The 19,894-nt window shown below is 45.0% G+C and overlaps 1 protein-coding gene across 1 annotated transcript in view; it reads left to right on the top strand.

The window, feature by feature from the left end:
• The window catches only part of ABLIM3 (actin binding LIM protein family member 3), a gene marked incomplete at its 5' end in the record, with an annotated part of 108,668 nt that overhangs the window by 30,797 nt on the left and 57,977 nt on the right, over positions 1-19,894 (top strand). Inside the window, 3 exon segments of the mRNA XM_080804715.1 lie at positions 5,997-6,134; positions 16,509-16,692; positions 18,728-18,840. Of these exon segments, the coding sequence (XP_080660841.1) occupies positions 5,997-6,134; positions 16,509-16,692; positions 18,728-18,840 (435 nt within the window).

Genomic DNA, 19,894 nt, shown 5'->3' with positions numbered 1-19,894 from the left:
TCGGGTCTCCTCCTCCGTGCTTAGGAAATACCTGTGAACACACTCAGGGTACTTTGGGTCCTAATGAAGCCGTGAGTTGCCGACGTGTGACAGCTGTGGCGCCCGGCTGCTTCCCGGGGCCCGGGGCGGTTGCAAGCTCATTTTGGAACTGGTTGATTCTCTCTACTTGATGTTGCACTGTTCAGGCAGAAGCCGCACTGTTTCTATTACACTTCCAGCCATTTTTCACAGTGGTTCTGTTGTCTCCAAGACAGCTTTGTCACTCTTTTAATTACGCCCCAGGACACCATAGGTGCTTCTCCCTCCTAAAGACGAGTTTAAAGATGACGCGATTAGAATGGAGGCATGTCTCTTTCTACAAGGTCAGGCCACCCTCAGAGGGGGAAGGACCAACTGTGCAGGCACCACATCGGTGAGGGGAGCATAACTTAGGTCACGTTGTCTGTGAGAGGGGAAGCATGCCGTGATCGGCTCTTAAAAGAGAGTAATCTAATGGCAGCGCCAGGGAGTTGAAGAGTGAGACGGGTTAATGGAGAGAAGGGAGTGTGTGGAGGGCGGAAGAGGCACAGAGAAGGACACACAGAGCCAGAACCAGCTTTTAATTGGAGGGGATTTCGTAAATCATTTTGTCCCATCTCCTCAGTGACTGCGGAGGGAGGGTGTGTCCAAGATGGTCAAAGCAGGTAACAGCAGAGAGAGAACTGGGACTCAGGCCAGCTGGGGCTCGTGGATGAGAAACTCCTAAGATAGGAACGACAGCCCCCTGGAGAGAAGGAGGAAAGCAGGGTGTGGGAATTGGGTGTCGAGCTTCCTTCTTGCTCCTTTGACTCACGCACTCTCTTTAACTTACCCGGAGGCCAGCTGCCCCTCCCCTTCCAATTTGCGGCTGTGCTCCCACACTTTTAAATTATCTCTGTCACACTTGGGAAGAGCTTTACTTGCAAATTTAGTTGTGGAATTAAGTTGTATTTTCTCTTAGAACTAAAGGTCTGCTGGGTGTCTACTTCAGACCCTTCATTTTTCTTTATTTCACCTGCACAAATAACATTTTTATTTTTTTTAATTTAATTTTATTTTTTCGATGTTCCAAGATTCATTGTTTCTGCACCACACCCAGTGCTCCATGCAATACGTGCCCTCCTTAATACCCACCACCAGGCTCACCTAACCCCCCTCCCTCCTCCCTTCAAAAACCCTCAGTTTGTTTCTCAGCGTCCACAGACTCTCATGGTTCGTCTCCCCCTCTGATTTCCCCCAATTCACTTTTCCTGTCCTTCTCCTAATGTCCTCCGTGTTATTCCTTATGCTCCACAAGTAAGTGAAACCATATGATAATTGACTCTCTCTGCTTGACTCATTTCACTCAGCATAATCTCTTCCAGTCCTATCCATGTCAGTACAAAAGTTGGGTATTCATCCTTTCTGTTGGAGGCATAATACTCCATTGTATATATGGACCATATCTTCTTTATCCATTCATCTGCTGAAGGGCATCTTGGCTCTTTCCAGTTTGGCAGTTGTGGTCATTGCTGCTATGAACATTGGGGTACAGATGGCCCTTCTTTTCACTGCATCTGTGTCTTTGGGGTAAATACCCAATAGTGCCATTGCAGCCGACCCTTCATTTTTCATCTCACAGGTGCTGACTGGGCTGATTTTCTGTCTTAAAAAAGTATACTGACAGCCATTGCCAATTGACCTCTTTGCTTCTAGTCTTGGAAAAATTAAGATTGTTCAGTCTTGCAGTACCTGAAAAATTGTGACTTTTTAAAAATTTAGTATTTATCGCATTGCTCAGAATCTTTTGTTTCCAGGTCAAATTCAGGATGGGTGAATGTGTGTGTAATTGGTTCGGATCGCAAACTGCTTTTGAGTACAACTTTAAAACTCTTCAAGGATGAAAAGGAATAATTTAAGTCTGAGGTGGTATACCCGAATTAATTTGCACATGTTATTTTTATATAAGTAGGGTTCCAGCAGAGTTCATTTCTTCTTTCCCCAGTCTCAATGCCTGGTTTTCCGCTTGTGGATCTATAAAGTTGAAATGTCCAGTAATGGTACCACTAGCCACATGTGGCTACTTAAATGTAAATTTATATTAATTAAAATGAGATAAAATTAAAAATTCAGTCCTTCAGTCACACTAGCCATGTTTCAAATGCCCAACAGCCACATAGGGCTTGTAATTATTATTTTGGACAGTGTAAATACTGAACATTTCTGTACTCAGAAATCTGTTGGACAGCACTCCTTACTGACTGGACACTGCCAATGTCCCTCCTATGTGCTCTTTCCTGGCCATGTTTTAGAAACATATCCCATGATCCAGGTCTCTAAACTTCATAACTTCATGGATTATTTCACAAGTCACCCGAGCTAATGTCCTTTGAGGCTCATGTCTTCTCTAAAATGTTGCTGTCAGGGACAGGTAGTTCAAAATACAAGTACAAGTCAATCTGGAATTAAAGAGACATTAGTACATAAGACAAATGTTATAAACCATGTGACTAACTTCTAGTACTTTCTGAGATCAAAATTCGTGGAAATAATAACCAGCAGAAAATCAGCAATAAAATTCCAGTGCTTTGGGGGAGGGTGGGTAGAGATTGGTGGGAAGAAATGGCACCTTCCACACACACAGAGTATGGTTTGATTATGTCATTGACTTAATTACCCAAAGATACAAGATCTTGTTGGGAACGAGGTAGCTTTCAGGGCAAGAGCTGATATGGCACAGCTCAGCCTACCTTCCCCTGACCCCTAGAGCTCCTGTTGGCACTATCTAGATAAGGAAAATCTTCACACGTCTGTAAACTGGAATCTTGCTACACTGCTGCCCTTTTATAATCACAGTTTACATCAGCAATCTGGAAGAACTCACACAAACGAGGCCTGCATTTCTATTTGTGGGACAATTTACAAACATCAGACGCTTGTGGGTTTCCAGCCACAGTCAGCAGCACCAAAGGAGCACCCTCATCCTGAGGAAAGCAGCAGAGTTAGGGGTGGGGGGGATCATCACTAATTCTGCACCCAGAAAACCCATTTTCCTAATCTGTCCCCTCCCCCAGATTTTACATCTTTTTATCTGAGTGGGTCAAAGACTGAGTCTTGGAGCCCCTGGTTGGCTCAGTGGGTTAAGCCTCTGCCTTCAGCTCAGGTCATGATCCCAGGGTCTTGGGATCGAGCCCCGCATCGGGCTCTCTGCTCAGCGGGGAGCCTGCTTCTCCCCCTCTCTCTCTGCCTACTTGTGATCTCTGTCTGTCAAATAAATAAATAAAATCTTAAAAAAAAAAAAAAAAAAGACTGAGTCTTGACTGAAAACCATGTTCCCAAGTCAATTTCCCCCAGAAAATCAAATCAGGGGAAAATCTAATTGATCGTGGAAGTTGGTTCTCAAGCAATAAGGCAGGTTAAATTAGAAAAGGTAAATGAGAATTCAGGCAATGATTCTGGGGGGGCTTTTGGGTACTTTTCAGACTTCTCATTGCTATTGGTGATGATTATCCTGTTAGTTCTTACTTGATTTTCAGACTCACAGTTTTGTTTCTTTCAACAATCATGGATCAGCACACCGTTCAGATACCTTTCTCATGAACTGGTGGAGGAGGGGAGAGTGAAATATTTTCCAGGGGTGGTGAGCACGAAGCAAAGAAAGAAGAAGGGGGCATGGGATGAATGGTTATGGACGTTCTGGGGGTGGGGAAGGATTGCTCTGCGCTGTGGGGTGGGTGTGATGGTCATGGTACCGGTGAGCATTTGGGGAACACTTCATGCCCTTTTTGAAATGCTTTGTGTGTATTAACCCATTTAGTGAGTTAATTAATGATTTAGTTAACTAGCTAACTCACTACATTTTGTCTTAAATTTAAGACAGCAGAAAAGTTAAATAAGGGGCAGGGACTCCTTGAGACAAAGATTCTGAGAAGGATATTATTCTCCCACCCCAGACAGCAAAGCTGTCAGATGCAACGCTTTCAGGGCTCAGTAACCAGCTTCTTGCCCTATAGCACAAGGGGGATTCAGGAGACCTGTAAGTGGAAGATAGTTGAAAGTCCATGGTGCCTGGGTGGCCCAGTCAGTTAAGTGTCTGCCTTCAGCTCAGGTCATGATCTCAGGGTCCTGGGATCAAGTTCCATATCAGGCTCCTTGCTCTGCGGAGAGTCTGCTTCTCCCTCTGCCCCTCCCCCCACTTGTTCTCTCAATCTCTCTCTCCCTCCCAAATAAATAAAATCTTTAAAAAAAAAAGAAAGAAAGAAAGAAAAAGGAAATCCTACTTTCCTGGCTTTCCTGTTACTTGTCTTTAAAAGGAGGAAGGCAGCTAAGATCAGTTTTGGAGGCAATCTTTGAGAATCTGAAGAGAGCTGTAGCATAATGTACATAATACCAAATTTTATACTTAATTAGAAATATTAGATCCCAGGCGTATCCATCCAGATACACTGCAGTAACGAGGTCATGACAACAAAAATTACTCCCTGCTCACCATAGATGTTCGTCCTGGGTTAGTCTTGGAGCTGCACTCCAGGGCTCAATCAAGGGATCCGAGCTGATGCACCCGGCACACCATCTGGGATATCCCTGGTTGCTGGGTTATGGAAAAGGCAATATGGCAGATCACAAACTGGCTGGCTCCAGTTGAAAGTGACACACATGATTTCCATTCACTTTTCATTGCCAAGCAAGACACCATGTGCCATCCTTCCTTGTGCCTAGAATAAAAGATTCAAATTTCAGTGAACACCCATTAACCATGACCACACTAGGTCAAGAAGCCCCGAAGCAAGTATTTTGTAAATTCCTTTGCAGTTCAAGGTTCATGTGAGTCCAGATTAATTTATAATAAGCTTATTCAAAATTTAGGCAGTAAGCCTGCATGTCTAAATGGTAAACATCAATTCCCCTCCAATCAGGTGGTCATCTTTATAGCCAGGACAAGAGTGAGCTTTCTCCTAATAGAGTATGAGCAAAAGGTTTGGGACTGTTGCTTCGACTTTGAGAATTGAGGAATTGAGGAGTTCTCTCCCGATCTCCCCAGGGGCTTCCTACAAGAGAGAAGATCTGGTTCCTCATTGGCAAAATTATCTCAGTAGCTTATACATAATGAGGTTGGACCTGAGAGCTGGCAATATCCCTCCCAACCCTGAATTTTTTTATTCTAAGCAGGTGTCTACTAATATTAAATACCAGAGGCCGGATTTTAGAGTGGCCAAGCAAAGTATATCTCAGGGACAGGAGATCTGGAAACGTGGCCATGGAGAGTCTGGGCAAGAGAATAGACCCATAGGGTAGTAGTGCTATACAGTATCGTCAAGTGCCCAACCTCCATGACCATAGGCCCTTCTTAATCTCTACCAGATTTTTTTTCTTAATTATATACTTTTGACATTTTTTCAGTGTTATGGAAAGTGCCACTCAGATGAATCCTCTCACCAACCTCCTTCCAACCAGAGTGCCACCCCTTTATGCCTCTTTTGTACAAAACCCATACTACCACTGACCACCCTCATTTTATAGATGCCAAAACTAGAGGCCCAGAGAGGGGAATGTCACTTGCTTTGCTCCAAGCCCATTGGAGGTAGGGTCAGTCACCCATTTCTTTGAGACCCGTATCAACTGCAAGAACCAAATTCTCTTGAGAAGTCTGGGACCTGGTTTTGATCCAGAATCATCCAAAAACTGTTATTTCTGGATCATTTACCTTGAAATACTCTACTTCTTCTTTTACTTTAGTTCTTCTATAAACTTGACCTCTATTATGGCAAGGAAGGCTTATGCTCACTCATAAGTCTCTGCCCGCTTAAGGAGATTCATGGACTCACATCTCCATGATGACTTAGCTTGGCATATGAGGCCTGCTGATGTATTGAAGGTACTTGGCTAATTACCTGCACGTGTTCTGCTTTTTCTCCCAGTTAGGATTATGATAATGTCTTGTAACAGAGTTTGTAGAAGACAGGCCTTCTGGATAGTGATCTCTTTGTTTCTTCCTACAGTTCCTTATCAGCAGAATCCTTACAATCCCCGAGGCAGCTCCAATGTCATCCAGTGCTACCGCTGTGGAGACACCTGCAAAGGAGAAGTGGTCCGTGTCCACAACAACCACTTTCACATCAGATGCTTCACCTGCCAAGGTAGGAAGCCCAGGCTCCCAGCTCCCTTGTCAGATGGCAGGACATGCCATGGGGGCAGACAGAAAAAACACAGGCAGTTGAACTACCTCTACAGGCTTAGAGAAACTCTCCTTGAGCCTTTATGAGAATTCTCCCTTGGGCAGTATGGAGGGAAGTGGGAGGAAAGATTCTGGACGTGGGGGAGGGAGGGAAGCTGGGGACCTCAGAATGGCAGTGCTGACCCAGAAGGAAAAAGGCAATCCTGCAAGTTTTATCTACACATCTGGAAAGATTCCTGGCTCGTGCCTCTAAACCATTTTGAGAGTGAATGAAAGAGCGGGGCTCTGAGATGAGCCCCTCTTCTATGACCAGTCCTCAAAGGTGAGGCTTAACAGGGGAGAAGGTACATTGTGACTTCACCGAGGTCTGTAATTTGGGAGCAGATGGATGTCGGGTTACCTCTTTAAAAACTACAATTTCCTAAACAAGCAGGATAACTAGCAGCTAGGACTCTGCTGAGAGAGCCTGGGAGCCCTCTGGCCCAGGCAGGGCAGCCCTCCCTCCACCATGGTCCCTGACAGATGCCTCTCCAGCTTCCATCTTGAACTCCTCATTCAGGCTTTCTCTTCCCCAGAGCAGCCATTCTGAGGTTGGATGGCCCCGTGGGTTTGGAAAATGGTTGAGCCCAAACCAGTAACTTCCACCCGCTGGTTCTAGATTTGTTCTCATGAAGTGTGATGGGTCCTTCATGTGTGCTGTTCCCTGGGGCTGGCGCTCACGTATTTGCAGCCAAGTCTCCCCAGCCCTGATGACATTGTGGGTCCTCAGCTTGAGCTTCATCTGAAATGATTCCAACTTGTATCATCTTGGAGTCTTCTTCCTTGATCCATTCTGGTCTGTCGCTGTCATTCTTAAAGCATCGTGCCCAGAACAGACCACGGTTCTCAAAGTCTGGCAGACAGAGCAGGGGCACCGTTTCTGTTAATACGACTGATGCTGAATTGACCTCCGGAGGAGTCGCTTCACGGCATTGACATATATTGAATTTAAGATCAATTGAAACCTCAGATCTTTTCATTTTAATAACTGCGTCCAACCTCAGTCTTATGTGTCTGAGATTGACTTCCCCTGCCACTGAGAAAAATTCTGGATTTCTTCCTCAGGATCTCAATAGACTCTGCATTGAGCAAATAAATTACATATTCATATGTCCTAATGCTTTTAGTGGAAGCATATATGGAATATATTTTAATTGATGTGATTTGAATTCCAGATTGAGGCTTGGCAAACCCCTCTAGTGTAAGCTGACTTGCAAAAGTGTCCTGGCGAGTGACCATTTCTACATCCCCAGAAGCTGGGGCAGGACAAAGGATAAAAACAGTAAAATTGTTCTAAGGAGGCTTGAGCTAGGACTGTATGATCATATTCTTAAGAAAGTCTATCAGTTACCCTTTGCTTAGACCAAAATTTAATAGTTTTAGGTAATTTTTTGTTTAGCTCATGATTCTCTAGGTTGACAGGGCAGTTCTCCCAGGCTGAGCTGGCTCTCCTTGTCTCCACTCGCCTCATCATGATGCTATTGCTGGGTCAGCTGGCAGTGGTTGGCAGACTGTCGGGCTGAGTGCCTGCATCCGGCTTCTCATCCTCCAGTAGCCTGGCTTGGACTCATTTGCATGGTGGTCTCAGAGTTCCAAGCACAGCCAGGGAGCAAGCTTCGGAAAGCAAGACCTTTTTAAGCCTTAGCTTATGTCATACTTGCCAATGTCCCATTGGCCAAAACGAGTCAAGGGGCCGACCCGGGTTCAAGATCATGGAGAAATAAACCTTGCCTTTGGTGGGAGGATTTGCAGACTTCAAGGGTGTGAATACAGAGAAAGGAAGAATGTGAACGTTTTGACAATCAACCACAGGGAGGTTGGAAAACATCTTTTCATGGAGATTTTAAGGAGAAAAAAAATAGATTTACTTTTCTGACTGTTTTCAATGTCAACTTGCTTAGAAGTGAAAGAAATGAAAGAATTTTTGTTTCCAGCAGTAACAGTTATAGTTACCTTAAATAGCTTCATTTGAAAAAGTTAAAAATCTCTATGAATATTTCTTACAGTTCTTTTACTGTGCACTACTGTGCTGACATGAAATGAAAGAACCCGCAGAGGTTTTAAAAAAAAAAAAAAAAGTAAAAGCAGAAATCCTCGTGTGCCTGCCAGTGTAAACCTGATGGTTTATGCTCGACCTTGGCAACCTTGAGCTTTTGCCTTGATGGCTGTATAGATGATGGAGACATAGGAAGTAGAGGCTAGAGCCTGGTCTAAGTAGGAATCTAATAGGAGACCTCTGAGTAAAGCTGAGATTTTCCCCTATGAAAATCTTACTTTCAATGTATGGATGGGTGAGAAATAAACTGGAGGAGGAGACAGCAAGGAACCTTTTCTGTACCAACTTTGGCACTGGGTAGAGGAGAATAAAACTTGTATCAAAATGTCTACCCATAATCCACCCTTAACATGGATTCACGTTCTGTGTTCATGCTATATATCTGGCATAAATATTTAAAAAGGTGAAACAGAATTTAAAAGAAAGTCGTCCTATACTTGGAAAATGGCAGAAACAAGTGATATTCCTCTTTGGAGGAATTCAGCTTTACTCCAGGCCTCAAAGAACTCCCACAGGTAACATTATTAGTCAAATGAGTAACTCACGATCAAAAACACACAAATCATATTGGGGGTAGAACCACAGAAACAAAGAAGAGAAGAATCAGAACCTCAAAGACTTCATAAATTGGCATTTTCTGACATTATATAATGACTACATACAATACATTTAAATAGGTAAGAAGAGCCATTTAAAAAAAGAACAAGAATGGAAACATTATAGCAAGTAGCACAGCAGATTTGAAAAAGAAACAAAATTTTAGAAATAAAAATAATAATATTTGAAATTTAAAAGTCAGTGTGTGGATTATATAGCAGATTAGATGTTGCTGAAGAAAGAATTAATGAACTGTAGGATTTAGCCAAGAAGAAGATATATACATTTGGTTCAGAAATATAAGAAGGAGGTAAAAATAAAAGAGAAGTTTATACATGGAGAAAATCGTGGAAAAGTTTGACATATATTCAATCAGAGTTCTAGAGATATGTAATTAAATACATGAGTGGGAGGATATTTGGAGACATGACAGCTGTGAATATTCTAGAACCATTCAAAGACACAAATCCTTGGATCCAGAAACTTAATGAATCCTAGTAGAAAAATATAAAAGAAATCCACTTACATACATCATCAGAATGAACCTGCAGATCACCAAAGACAAAAGAAAATTTTAAGAACAGCCAGAGAGAAGAAATAGATCATCTGCCTGTGAATGGTGAATAAACTGACAGCTGACATGTTAGTAGCAACAAGGAAGCCAGAGACCAGTGGAATAATAACTGTAAATTTAGAATTATGTGTTCTGCAAAAGTATTTCTCAAGAACCAAACAAACCTATAGCTAACATCATATTTAATGGTAAAAGACTGCCTGCCTGCCTCCCTGCCCTCCTGTAAAGTAAAAAGTAACAAAAGGTTGTTTGCTCTTACTACTTCCATTCAACACTGTACCACAGGCTTCTGTTGGGTCAGTCATGCAAGAAAATGAAGTAAAAGATATCCAGATTGAAAAAGTAAGAGTAAAGTTATTTCTATATGCACGTGACATGATCTCATAAATAGCAAATCCTGGGATGCCTGGGTGGCTCAGTTGGCTAAGCCGCTGGGTGGCTCAGTTGGTTGAGCCGCTGCCTTCGGCTCAGGTCATGATCCTGGGGTCCCGGGATCGAGTCCCGCGTCGGGCTCCTTGCTCGGCGGGGAGCCTGCTTCCTTCTTTCTCTCTGCCTGCCTCTCTGCCTGCTTGTGTGTACTCTCTCTCTCTGACAAATAAATAAAATCTTTTAAAAAAAATGGCAAATCCTAAGGAATGCACTAAAAAGCTATTAGAAATAACAACTAAGTTCATCAGGGTTTTGGGGTGAAAGATCAGTAAGCCAAAATCAATTGAATTTCTATATATTTACAATGAACGATCTGAAAATAAAATTAAGAAATGATTTTATTTGTAATAACATCAAAAATAAAATACATAAGAATAAATTTAATGAAAGTGTAAAATTTATACTCTGAAAAGAAATATTAAAGAAGATCTAAATAAATAAAATCTCGTGTTCGTGGATCGGAAGTGTTAATATTGTCAAGATGGCAGTATTCTTCAGACTAATCCACAGATCTGATGCTCTCTTACTCAGCTCAGGTTTCCACAATAAAATACTGTAGGTTGAGTGGCTTAAACAACAGAAATTTATCTTGTCACAGTTCCAGAGACCAAAAGTCCAAGATCAAGGTGCCAGCATGATTGGGTTCTGGTGAGAGCTCCCTTCTTGACTTGCAGAGAGCCATCTTCTTACTGTGCTCTCACATGTCAGAAAGAGAAAGAGAGAGGGAGAGAGAGAGGAAGAGATGGCAAGCTGGCTGGTGTCTCTTCTAAAAAGGGCACTAATCTCATAGTAATGATCCCACCCTTATAACCTCATCTAAACCTAAGTATCTCCTCAAGGCCGCTACACAAATACCATGACACTGGGAGTTAGGGCTTCAAAATACAAATCTGGGGCAGAACACTCTTCTGGTCATAGTGAATACAATGCCCATAAAAATCCCAGCTGACTTCCTTGAAGAAATTGACAGCTGATTGTGAGATTAATATGGAATTGCAGGGGACATAGAGTAACCAAAGCATTTCTGAAAAAAAAGATCTAAGCTGGAGGACTCAAACTTCCCACTTTCAAAACTTAATACAAAGCTACAGTAGATAAGACAATGTGGTATTAGCGCATGAATAGACATATAGATTAATAGAATTGAGAGAGGAGAAATAAACCTTTAGGTTTATGGTCAGGTGATTGTCAGCAAAGCTACCAAGACAATTCTATGGGGAAAGAAGAGTCATCAACAAATGGTGCTAGGAAAACTGGACATATATATGCAAAAAACAACCAAAATAATGAAGTTGGACTCCTTCCTCACACCATACATAATAATTAGTTCAAAATAAGTCAAAAACCTACCTGTAAGAGCTGAAACTATAAAACTCTCAGGAGAAAATACAAGAGTAAGTCTTTGTGATCTTGAGTTAGTCAAAGACTTCTTGGCTTGGATACCAGAAGCACAAACAACAGAAGAAAAATAGATGAATTAGGTGTCATCAAAATTAAACACTTCTCTGCGCTTCAAATATACCATCAAGAATGTAAAAAGCCAACCCACTGAATGGGAAAGGAAATTTGCAAAACATACATTTGGTAAAGAACTTGTATCTAAACTATATAAAAGATTCTTAGAACTTATAAATAATCCAATTTCGAAATGGGCAAAGGATCTGAAGAGACATTTCTCCAAAGAAGTTCTACAAACGTCCAGCAAACTCATAGAAAAAATGCTCGATATCATTAGCCACCTGAGAATGCACATCAAACCACAAGGAGACACATGTCACACCCACAAGATCGGCCATCTTCAAAAAGACAGAGAATCCGGCAAATGTTGGCAAGAATGTGGAGAAATTGGAACCCTCACCCGCTGCTGGTAGGAATGCAAAGTGCGCAGCTGCTGTGGAAAACAGTCTTGCAGTTCCTCTAGGAGTTCAATGTAGAGTTACCATATGACTTAACAATTTCAAAGTCATAAGGTATATGCTTAAGAGAAATGAAAACACATGTCCACGCAAACACTTGTGCATGACTGTTCATGGCACTATTATTCATCAAGTCAAAATTGGAAACAAATCAAATATCCATCAACCAATGAACAGATAAATAAAACACAGTGGAATATTTTGTAGCAATACATCCACATGGATGAACCCTGAAAACACAAATGGCCCATAAGCATATAAGAAGATTCTCAATTTCATTAATAAGCAGGGAAGTGGGGGCACCTGGGTGGCTCAGTGGGTTAAAGCCTCTGCCTTCGGCTCAGGTCATGCTCTCAGGGTCCTGGGATCGAGCCCCGCATCAGGCTCTCTGCTCAGCAGGGTGCCTGCTTCCTCCCTCTCTCTCTGCCTGCCTCTCTGCCTACTTGTGATCTCTGTCTGTCAAATAAATAAATAAAATCTTAAAAAAAAATAAGCAGGGAAGTGAAATTTAGAATCACAGTAAGATGGGGACCCTGGGTGACTCAGTCAGTTGAGCGGCTGACTCTTGATTTCAGCTTGGGTCATGGTCTCAGAGTCATGAGGTTGAGCCCCAAGTCGGGCTCGCACTGGGCATGGAGCCTGCTTGGGTTTCTCTCTCTCCCTCTCCCTCTTTCCCTACCCTCACCCCCCGGCACCCTGCTTGTGCACATGCACACATGTGTGCTCCTACTTGGAAGGAAGGAAGGAAGGGAAAAAGGAAGGAAGGAAGAAAAAGAGAGTGAGAGAGAGAGAAAGAAAAAGAAAGGAAAGGAAGGGTAGGGAAGGGAAAGGAAGGAAGGAAGAAAAAAAGAGTGTGTTTTTAAAAATTAATTCATTAATTAGTTAAAATCACAATAAGATGACATTTTACAGCCACTATGTTGATGCATATATTATCAGCTTCCAATGATGATATGGATCAGTAGAAACTGCTGGTGGGAAAGCAAATGGGAAAAACTCTTTGGAAAACTCGAGGCTTTACAGGTACAAGAATGCCCAAAGCAGCATTTCCATAAAAGAAAAAGAAAATTGCAAACAGGTCAAATGTCCTACAGTGGAATAGATCGCTTGTGATACAGACCATGGGATACAGCAGAGCAGTGAGAATGAAAAACCCAGTTACGTGCGTCGACCTGGATGCATCTCCAGCACATCATCCTGAAAGTACGAAGCAAGCGTGGAAGAATAAATGCAGTGGGGTTCCACGAATATAAAGTTCAAAAAAGGCAAAACTAAACAAGGCATTATTTGTGGATACATCAGAGGTGGTCAAAGTAGAAAGAAAAGCAAGAGAATAACAAACACACAATTAGGGACAACGTGGGGAAGGGGATGCTTTTGGAAGATGTAAACAGGCTTCCGAGGCACCGGGAATGTTCTGTTTCATAGAGTTGGGAGCGGGTCGCTGGGAGTATATTTTATTCTTCTTCTTTAAACCGTGTTTGTATATTTACTCCCTTTTCTGTATGTATAATGTAGTTCACAGTTAAACATTTAAATGTTAAATAGATCGCCCTCAGGAACCCTTCTAAAGTTTTGGTTTTGAAAACTCCATCTCGTTTGCAAAGTTGAAAACCAACAGAATCCTATGGCAGACCCGTGTACTCGCGGGTCTCCGTGTGTTCTCAGTTACCCCGTAGCTCCTTCATTTCACAAATGAGGCAGCTGAGCTCGAGAGAGGTGGGGTAACTTTTTCAAAGCCACACGGCACCCGAGTGGTAGAACAGAAACATGGACCACGGTCCAGTGACCCACAAGACGGTCAGTCCATTTTCCCCTGAAACGCACTATGACTGTGGGCAAGGTGTCTTTCTGGGCATCTTTTAACAATGAACACTCATTCTGGATTTTCTCAAGGCGATTCTAACTTCTCATATCCTGTCCCACTGTCAAACCCATTGATCTGCCTTTTTTTTTTTTTGTCGTTAATAGACTTCACTTTTTTGATTCACAGAATAACGTCTGCCCTGAGTGTGTTAAATTCTGCATCAGTTGCCTGCTGCAGACCCTCTCCAAGGCCTTTCCTGTTATTTGGATGTTGGGCTCTGCTCAGCCTCAAATACATCTGTTGTGCTGTCCAGCTTGCCTTCCATCTCCGTGCTCCTCGCTGTATTTCCAGGGACCCCCTGAGATTCTTACCAGCCTTTACATCCTTTCTACCAAAAACTTCTCCTGCAGCTCCTTGGGGGAAACGGAGGAACCGATTGTTCCAAGTTTTCTTACCGCCTCCTGGGTTTGTCCGCTGGGAGAGGTGGCTCTGGGGGTGGAGCTGGTGGGGGAAACAAAGGGGAGAAAAGTAGGGAAAAAACAGGAGCTGTTTCCAATGAGGTCGTAGGCCATGACCTCACTAATTCCACAGCCGTGAAGTCAATCGATCTGCCACCTGCACGCCCCAGAACGCCCTGTACTCTGGCCCGGCCTGCTCTTGAGGCATTGTTTGCTGCAATGAGTTTTCACGAAGCCTGGTAGAAGATCAACCCTCCCGCCGGCAACCACCACCACCCCCTGCGCGAATAGGCCCTGCTTCTCTGCAGGCAGGGGTGGGCTCCAGGGCCCGCCAGCCCCACCTCATACTGAGTTTAAAATGTTTAGGCCCCTGGTAGACCCCGAAAGGAGCTCTGCTTCTCCTAGACTCATGGCATGCCAGTGTCAGAAGAAAAGCTCAGGTCACTTTTTAATCCACCTTCTTCATTGTACATGCATGTGAACAAAGACCAAGTTCATTGTCAGCCAGAGAGTTAGCGGCAGTGACAAATCCAGAGCCCAGGTGGTCCAGTTCGCAGACTATCATGACTCCCACTGTGCTGCACGGTCCCCCTAATGCTGTGACCTCTGGGGCTGCCCTCTTGCTCACTCATCCTGGCCCCATAAGCCTGCCTCTGGCCTGCAAGGTGAACACACACTTGTGCCACGTGTCTCTCTTTAACCTGACTGCTTTTGCATGACAAGTTTCCCTATGAACAAGGAGACAGTATTTGCTGGGGTAGCCTCACCTAATCCAGGCCAGGTCCCCACAATTACAGGCTTGGAATTCTATCTTATTGGTTTCCACACCATTGATCATGCCTCAGAAAGCTGGTCCATGCTAACCAAGACCTCAGGAAACCAATGTATAAAATCGGAGTGCCCTTTTATTAATGGAGAGATGTCATTCTCTGTTATAGTCGTTTGCATTGCCCTGACCAGCTTCTTCTCTCCCAAAAGTCTACCTAGTAAGTCAAACTGTAAGTCATGTAGTGAATACAGACTCAGAACAAGGGGGCTGGTCAAAGGGTTGGAATGGGCTCCCCAATGGCCTTCCCTTGATGGCTGGCCAGCCCCTTCTGGGCTGCTACCTCTGCTTTAGCCAGATCAATACATTCAGCAGTTCTGGTGGCCCTAAGAGCCATTCAATCTCTTGGAAGAAACTTTGCCTCTTTCTGTCCTTCCCATTAGGTGTGGATTTCGTAACTTAACCCTCGGAGGGAAATCTCACTTCCCACGTTTCTAAGTCCTTTGGAGGTAGGGAGTCCCACATGATTTGGTCGTTCAAGCACCTATAACTACCTCCACCTACTCCTCTGTTATCGGCCCTATGCCTCTTCGTATTGTCCGCAAGGATATCCCATAAGACCCGGTGATATACGTTGCCTGTCTGTGCAAAAGCTAGCAACGCAATTGGTCATTTTTGCAACTGGGTGATGGGACATCATTATAACCTTCTCTCTTCTTTTGTTTATGTCAGAGAGTTTCAAAATATTTTTTTAAGGTTTTGAAAAACTGGGAGAAAAACCATCCATGGCTCCTCAATATCCCACAAAGCCTAAACTTCTTAAGCTGGACTCAGGCTCTCCTCCAACTGGCCTGTCAATGTCTTCCTGTTATTACTGCCCTACACACCCTAAAAATACCACACCTCCACACAGATATCACTTGCAACTTCCTGCTTGTGTGCTTTAGCTCATTTTCCACCTTCAGGCTTCAACTTAAGTGCCGCCTCCTCCAAGAAGCCTACCATGATCCCTCCCCCACAACATTGCTCCCTTTTCCTCCCCACTCCTGGCACTTGCTGCCCGCTCCAGCCCATGGCCTGTTGCCCATGATGTATGTTCTATAAGGTCGTCTTTTGGCATATACTGTTAGCTCTTCATGGTTCAGGGATTGCGTTTTATCATTCTTGCCTTGGAACAGACCAACTCTTTATGTCTATGGTGAGAGCAGATTATAAATTTCCAACCATTCATCCCATTGCCATCCTAAATTGTCTTCACCTTGCACGGAATCATACACAGGGAGAGTGCCCAGGGGACATTTTAACTGATCTTATCCAATTCATGAGATGGTATGGCCTTGTGTGAGCCACGCAGCCCTAAACTTCCATCCATGCACAAGAGGAGGAAACGACCTCAGTGGTCTCATCTGAATCAGCTGGGGAGTGCACCAAAAGGCAAATCCCTGGGGCCTTGCCCCCAGGGGATCTGATTCAGGCCCAGGCATCAGCCTCTTGAGGAGCCCGAGGTTGCTTCCAATGCAAGGGGTCTTCAGGACACACTTTAAGGAACACTAGCCCCACAAGGTCCTATGTGTCACTATTTTTGGGCCACTCATGACCAAGTCACATGTCAGCCTTGTCCCCTGCGAGAACCTCGTGCTGGCCAACCTTCCCTGGACTCAGCCTGCCCTCGATCTTCTCCTTGTGCCCTGCAGTGTGTGGCTGCGGCCTGGCCCAGTCCGGCTTCTTCTTCAAGAACCAGGAGTACATCTGCACCCAGGACTACCAGCAGCTCTACGGCACCCGCTGCGACAGCTGTAGGGACTTCATCACCGGCGAGGTCATCTCCGCCCTGGGCCGCACCTACCACCCCAAGTGCTTCGTGTGCAGCTTGTGCAGGTGAGCAGGTGGGGGAGGCCGGGCCCCTCCGCCTGGGCCCCCTCACAGTCTGGGGGCTCCCAGGGCTGGATGCTGGACACTTGGATTTCTAGACTGTCCTGGGCGGAACGATGTGACAGCAGCCGAATCCTGTCTGTCATAGGTGATTTCCTGCAAAACACTAGTTTGTCTAGAGATCCAGACAGAGCGAGGACCTGAGCCCCCGCCCTCAGCCTCCCATTTCCCATCAGAAGTCCTCAGAGGGACTACTGAGTACCCTGAACCCATTTGGGAAACCGGGCAACTGGACCAGCTCCCACCCCCTCAGCCACATGTAGTGTAGAGATACCTGTTTGTAGCCTTCCCACATCACCCTGACAAGTGATCCCCTCTCTGTAAGCCTCAGCTTCTTCATCGGTAAAATGGGCATCAAAACCATTGCCACATTGTTGGCTTTTCATGAAGAATAATGAGATGGCATTTGCAAAAGCTGTAGCTCAGTGACTGGGACGTAATTGTGTCTGCTTTTGCTGTTCTTGTCATTATATGACAACCATCTAGCCTCTCAGGCAAGCTGGTAGGCGATGGGAAGTTCACCCTTCCCTCCCCCTCGTGCCCTGTGCCCCAGTTCCTTGTTACCTCAGCAGACGTATGTGAAGGGTCCACTGTGTGCCAAGCACTGCATTAAGGAGAAGCAAAAAATAAAGGAGGCCTCAGCCTTGCCCACAAATGCATTAAAATTTAATGGACTGTTCTGATTAAGTCATATGTAGAAACGTGGTTTGGAATAAATGTATGCTTTTTTTAATTAGGAAAGGAATTTATAGATTATTCTCCCCATAAAATAACTACCTGTTAGTTACCAGTTAGGGTTCCTGCTGAGACTAATGACACAGTGTACAAGAAACTAAAATCACCCAGTGGAATTCATTCATTCATCCATCTCCTAAAACCTGGGTGCTGGGTCCCAGAATCCCAGACCCACTGGAGGCTGGCACAGTAGGGTCCATATGTTGTTGTTGTTGTTTGGGTTTTTTTTTTTTTTTGAGGAATTTATTTAGTTATTTGACAGACAGAGAGAGAGAAAGCACAAGCAGGGAGAGTGGAAGGAGAAACAGGCTCCCCTCTGAGCAGGGAGCCCGATGCAGGACTCAATCCCAGGACCCCAAGATCATGACCTGAGCTGAAAGCAGTGGCTTAACCAACTGAGCCACCCAGGCATCCTGGGTCCAGACAGTTTAAAGTGAAGTTTCTGTCAAGTCCCACACAGAGGAAGTGCCTCCCCCAGCATCATGCTGTGTCCTTTACCAGAAGTCAGTGCCTGGGCCTCGATGAGAACACACCTCCCTCAACTCACCCGAGCACTCCCTCCCATGTCCCACGTTGCAAATACAAGGGCAGCGGAGCCCCCGGAAGCCTATGTCCGGGGCTGCCCTCAGAGTCTGTGTAATGTCTCTCCCAGACTTCATGCACAAGAGCCCCTGAACGATGGGCTCGACGCTGCCAGGGACTCGATGTACAGTTCATCTTTGTTAGGGAGGCAGGACACGGACAAGTTCGAGACCTCTGAACTCTGAAACCCAAACTGCACAAATGCAGAGGAGAGGAAGAGGTTATTGGTGGACTTCTAAATGTCCTGGCTAGTGAAAGGAAGACATTTTGGTGAATTTAGGAGTCGAGTGAGTTCTTCTTGATATTTGGGGATAGAGGAGGTTGGGATGGAAAAAGTCTTTCCGGGAAGAGGGGGCAACTCTGCGAGGAATTATTAACCAATTCGTTCACAGATGAGAAACGTGAGCTTCACTAATGGTCATGACTGGCCTGGTGTTAAAATCATATCAGTGGTCCAAGTGGGCCTCCAGTTCCAGTCGTGGTCCCCACTGAGTTGGTTCAGCCCATCTGGCACCATGAACAGCATTTGAATTTACCTTGTCTCATAGAAGGCAGGCTGCGTGTGGTGCCAGCGAGCTTCGAGCCCATCTTCTGTCAGCTCACCAATAGACATGGAATCCCTCTAGAGAAGAGGTGTTGAATTTCTCTTCCATCTCCCTTGCAGGAAGCCTTTCCCCATTGGAGACAAGGTGACCTTCAGCGGGAAGGAATGCGTGTGTCAGACATGCTCCCAGTCCATGACCAGCAGTAAGCCCATCAAGATCCGCGGACCAAGCCGTGAGTGCTCCCCCCAGGCACCTCCGTGTCTGCGGGCCGTGCGTCCTAGGGCTCCCTGTCCCGGCTCCCGCTCCGGCATCCGTTCCTGCAGGCCCGAGGGAAGTGGGGGAGGTTTCCACCCTGGAGGACTCCTGAAGCCTGACCCAGTTGGCATTGGGCCCAGACTCGCCAGCTTCCTTAAGCAGAAATGCAGGGAAAGCAGGCTGCTGACTAGAAACAGTGACAGCCTGTACCATGCTTGGCCGCTTGGGTGGGGCTCTTCTGGGATGAGCTAGGCTCCCCATCTCATCTCCCTTCTGGATCTGTGTTCCTCAGGGCACCCGAACAGGGCTGAAGAAGCCACCAAGGGTTCTCAATTTTCTACAAATGCCACTAAAAAGTATACACAGACACATCTTAAAAAAGAGAAATATGGGAGCAAACCACAAGGGATGGGCTAGTGTCTCTTAGAAAGTATCCCAGGGAAACCTGCGTCAACTTCACTGCATAAGGCTAAACATACAAATTTTTAGGCCCACTTTGGACTTCTTTTTTTTTATTTTTTTTAATCTTTTTTTTTTTTTTTTAGATTTTATAGATTTTATTTATTTACTTGACAGAGAGCAAGCGAGAAAGAGAGAGAGAGAATGAGCCGGGGCGGGGGGGGCGGGGGGGTAGGGAGGGGCGGAGGGAAAAGCAGAAAAGCAGACTCCTTGCTGAGCAGGGAGCCCGACGTGGGGCTCGACCCCAGGCCTCTGAGATCATGACCTGAGCTGAAAACAGACACTTAACCCACTGAGCCACCCAGGCGCCCCCCACTTTGGACTTCTAAGAAAGGAGCCTAGAAGTCTGCGTTCTTAATAAGCTTCCTGGGTGATACATTTGCTGCTCCTAAGACTTGAGAACCAGCGTTTAGAGATGAAGGGAACATCTACCACACCAGAGTGAATGTTATATTTCATCACCAAACTGTAGATTTGGGGGAAAACTGAGGCTCAGGAGTGCACCTCGGAACAGTCATTTGAATTCATGGAACATCCACTCCACTCAAGTGTGTCTAGTGGTAAGATGTCTA

This window comes from Martes martes, assembly GCF_963455335.1.
Source record: "Martes martes genome assembly, chromosome: 5".
NCBI classification, from domain to species: Eukaryota; Metazoa; Chordata; class Mammalia; order Carnivora; family Mustelidae; genus Martes; species Martes martes.
The sequence above is the reverse complement of the archived record's forward strand: the minus strand, read 5'-3'. Positions and strand labels throughout refer to the sequence as shown.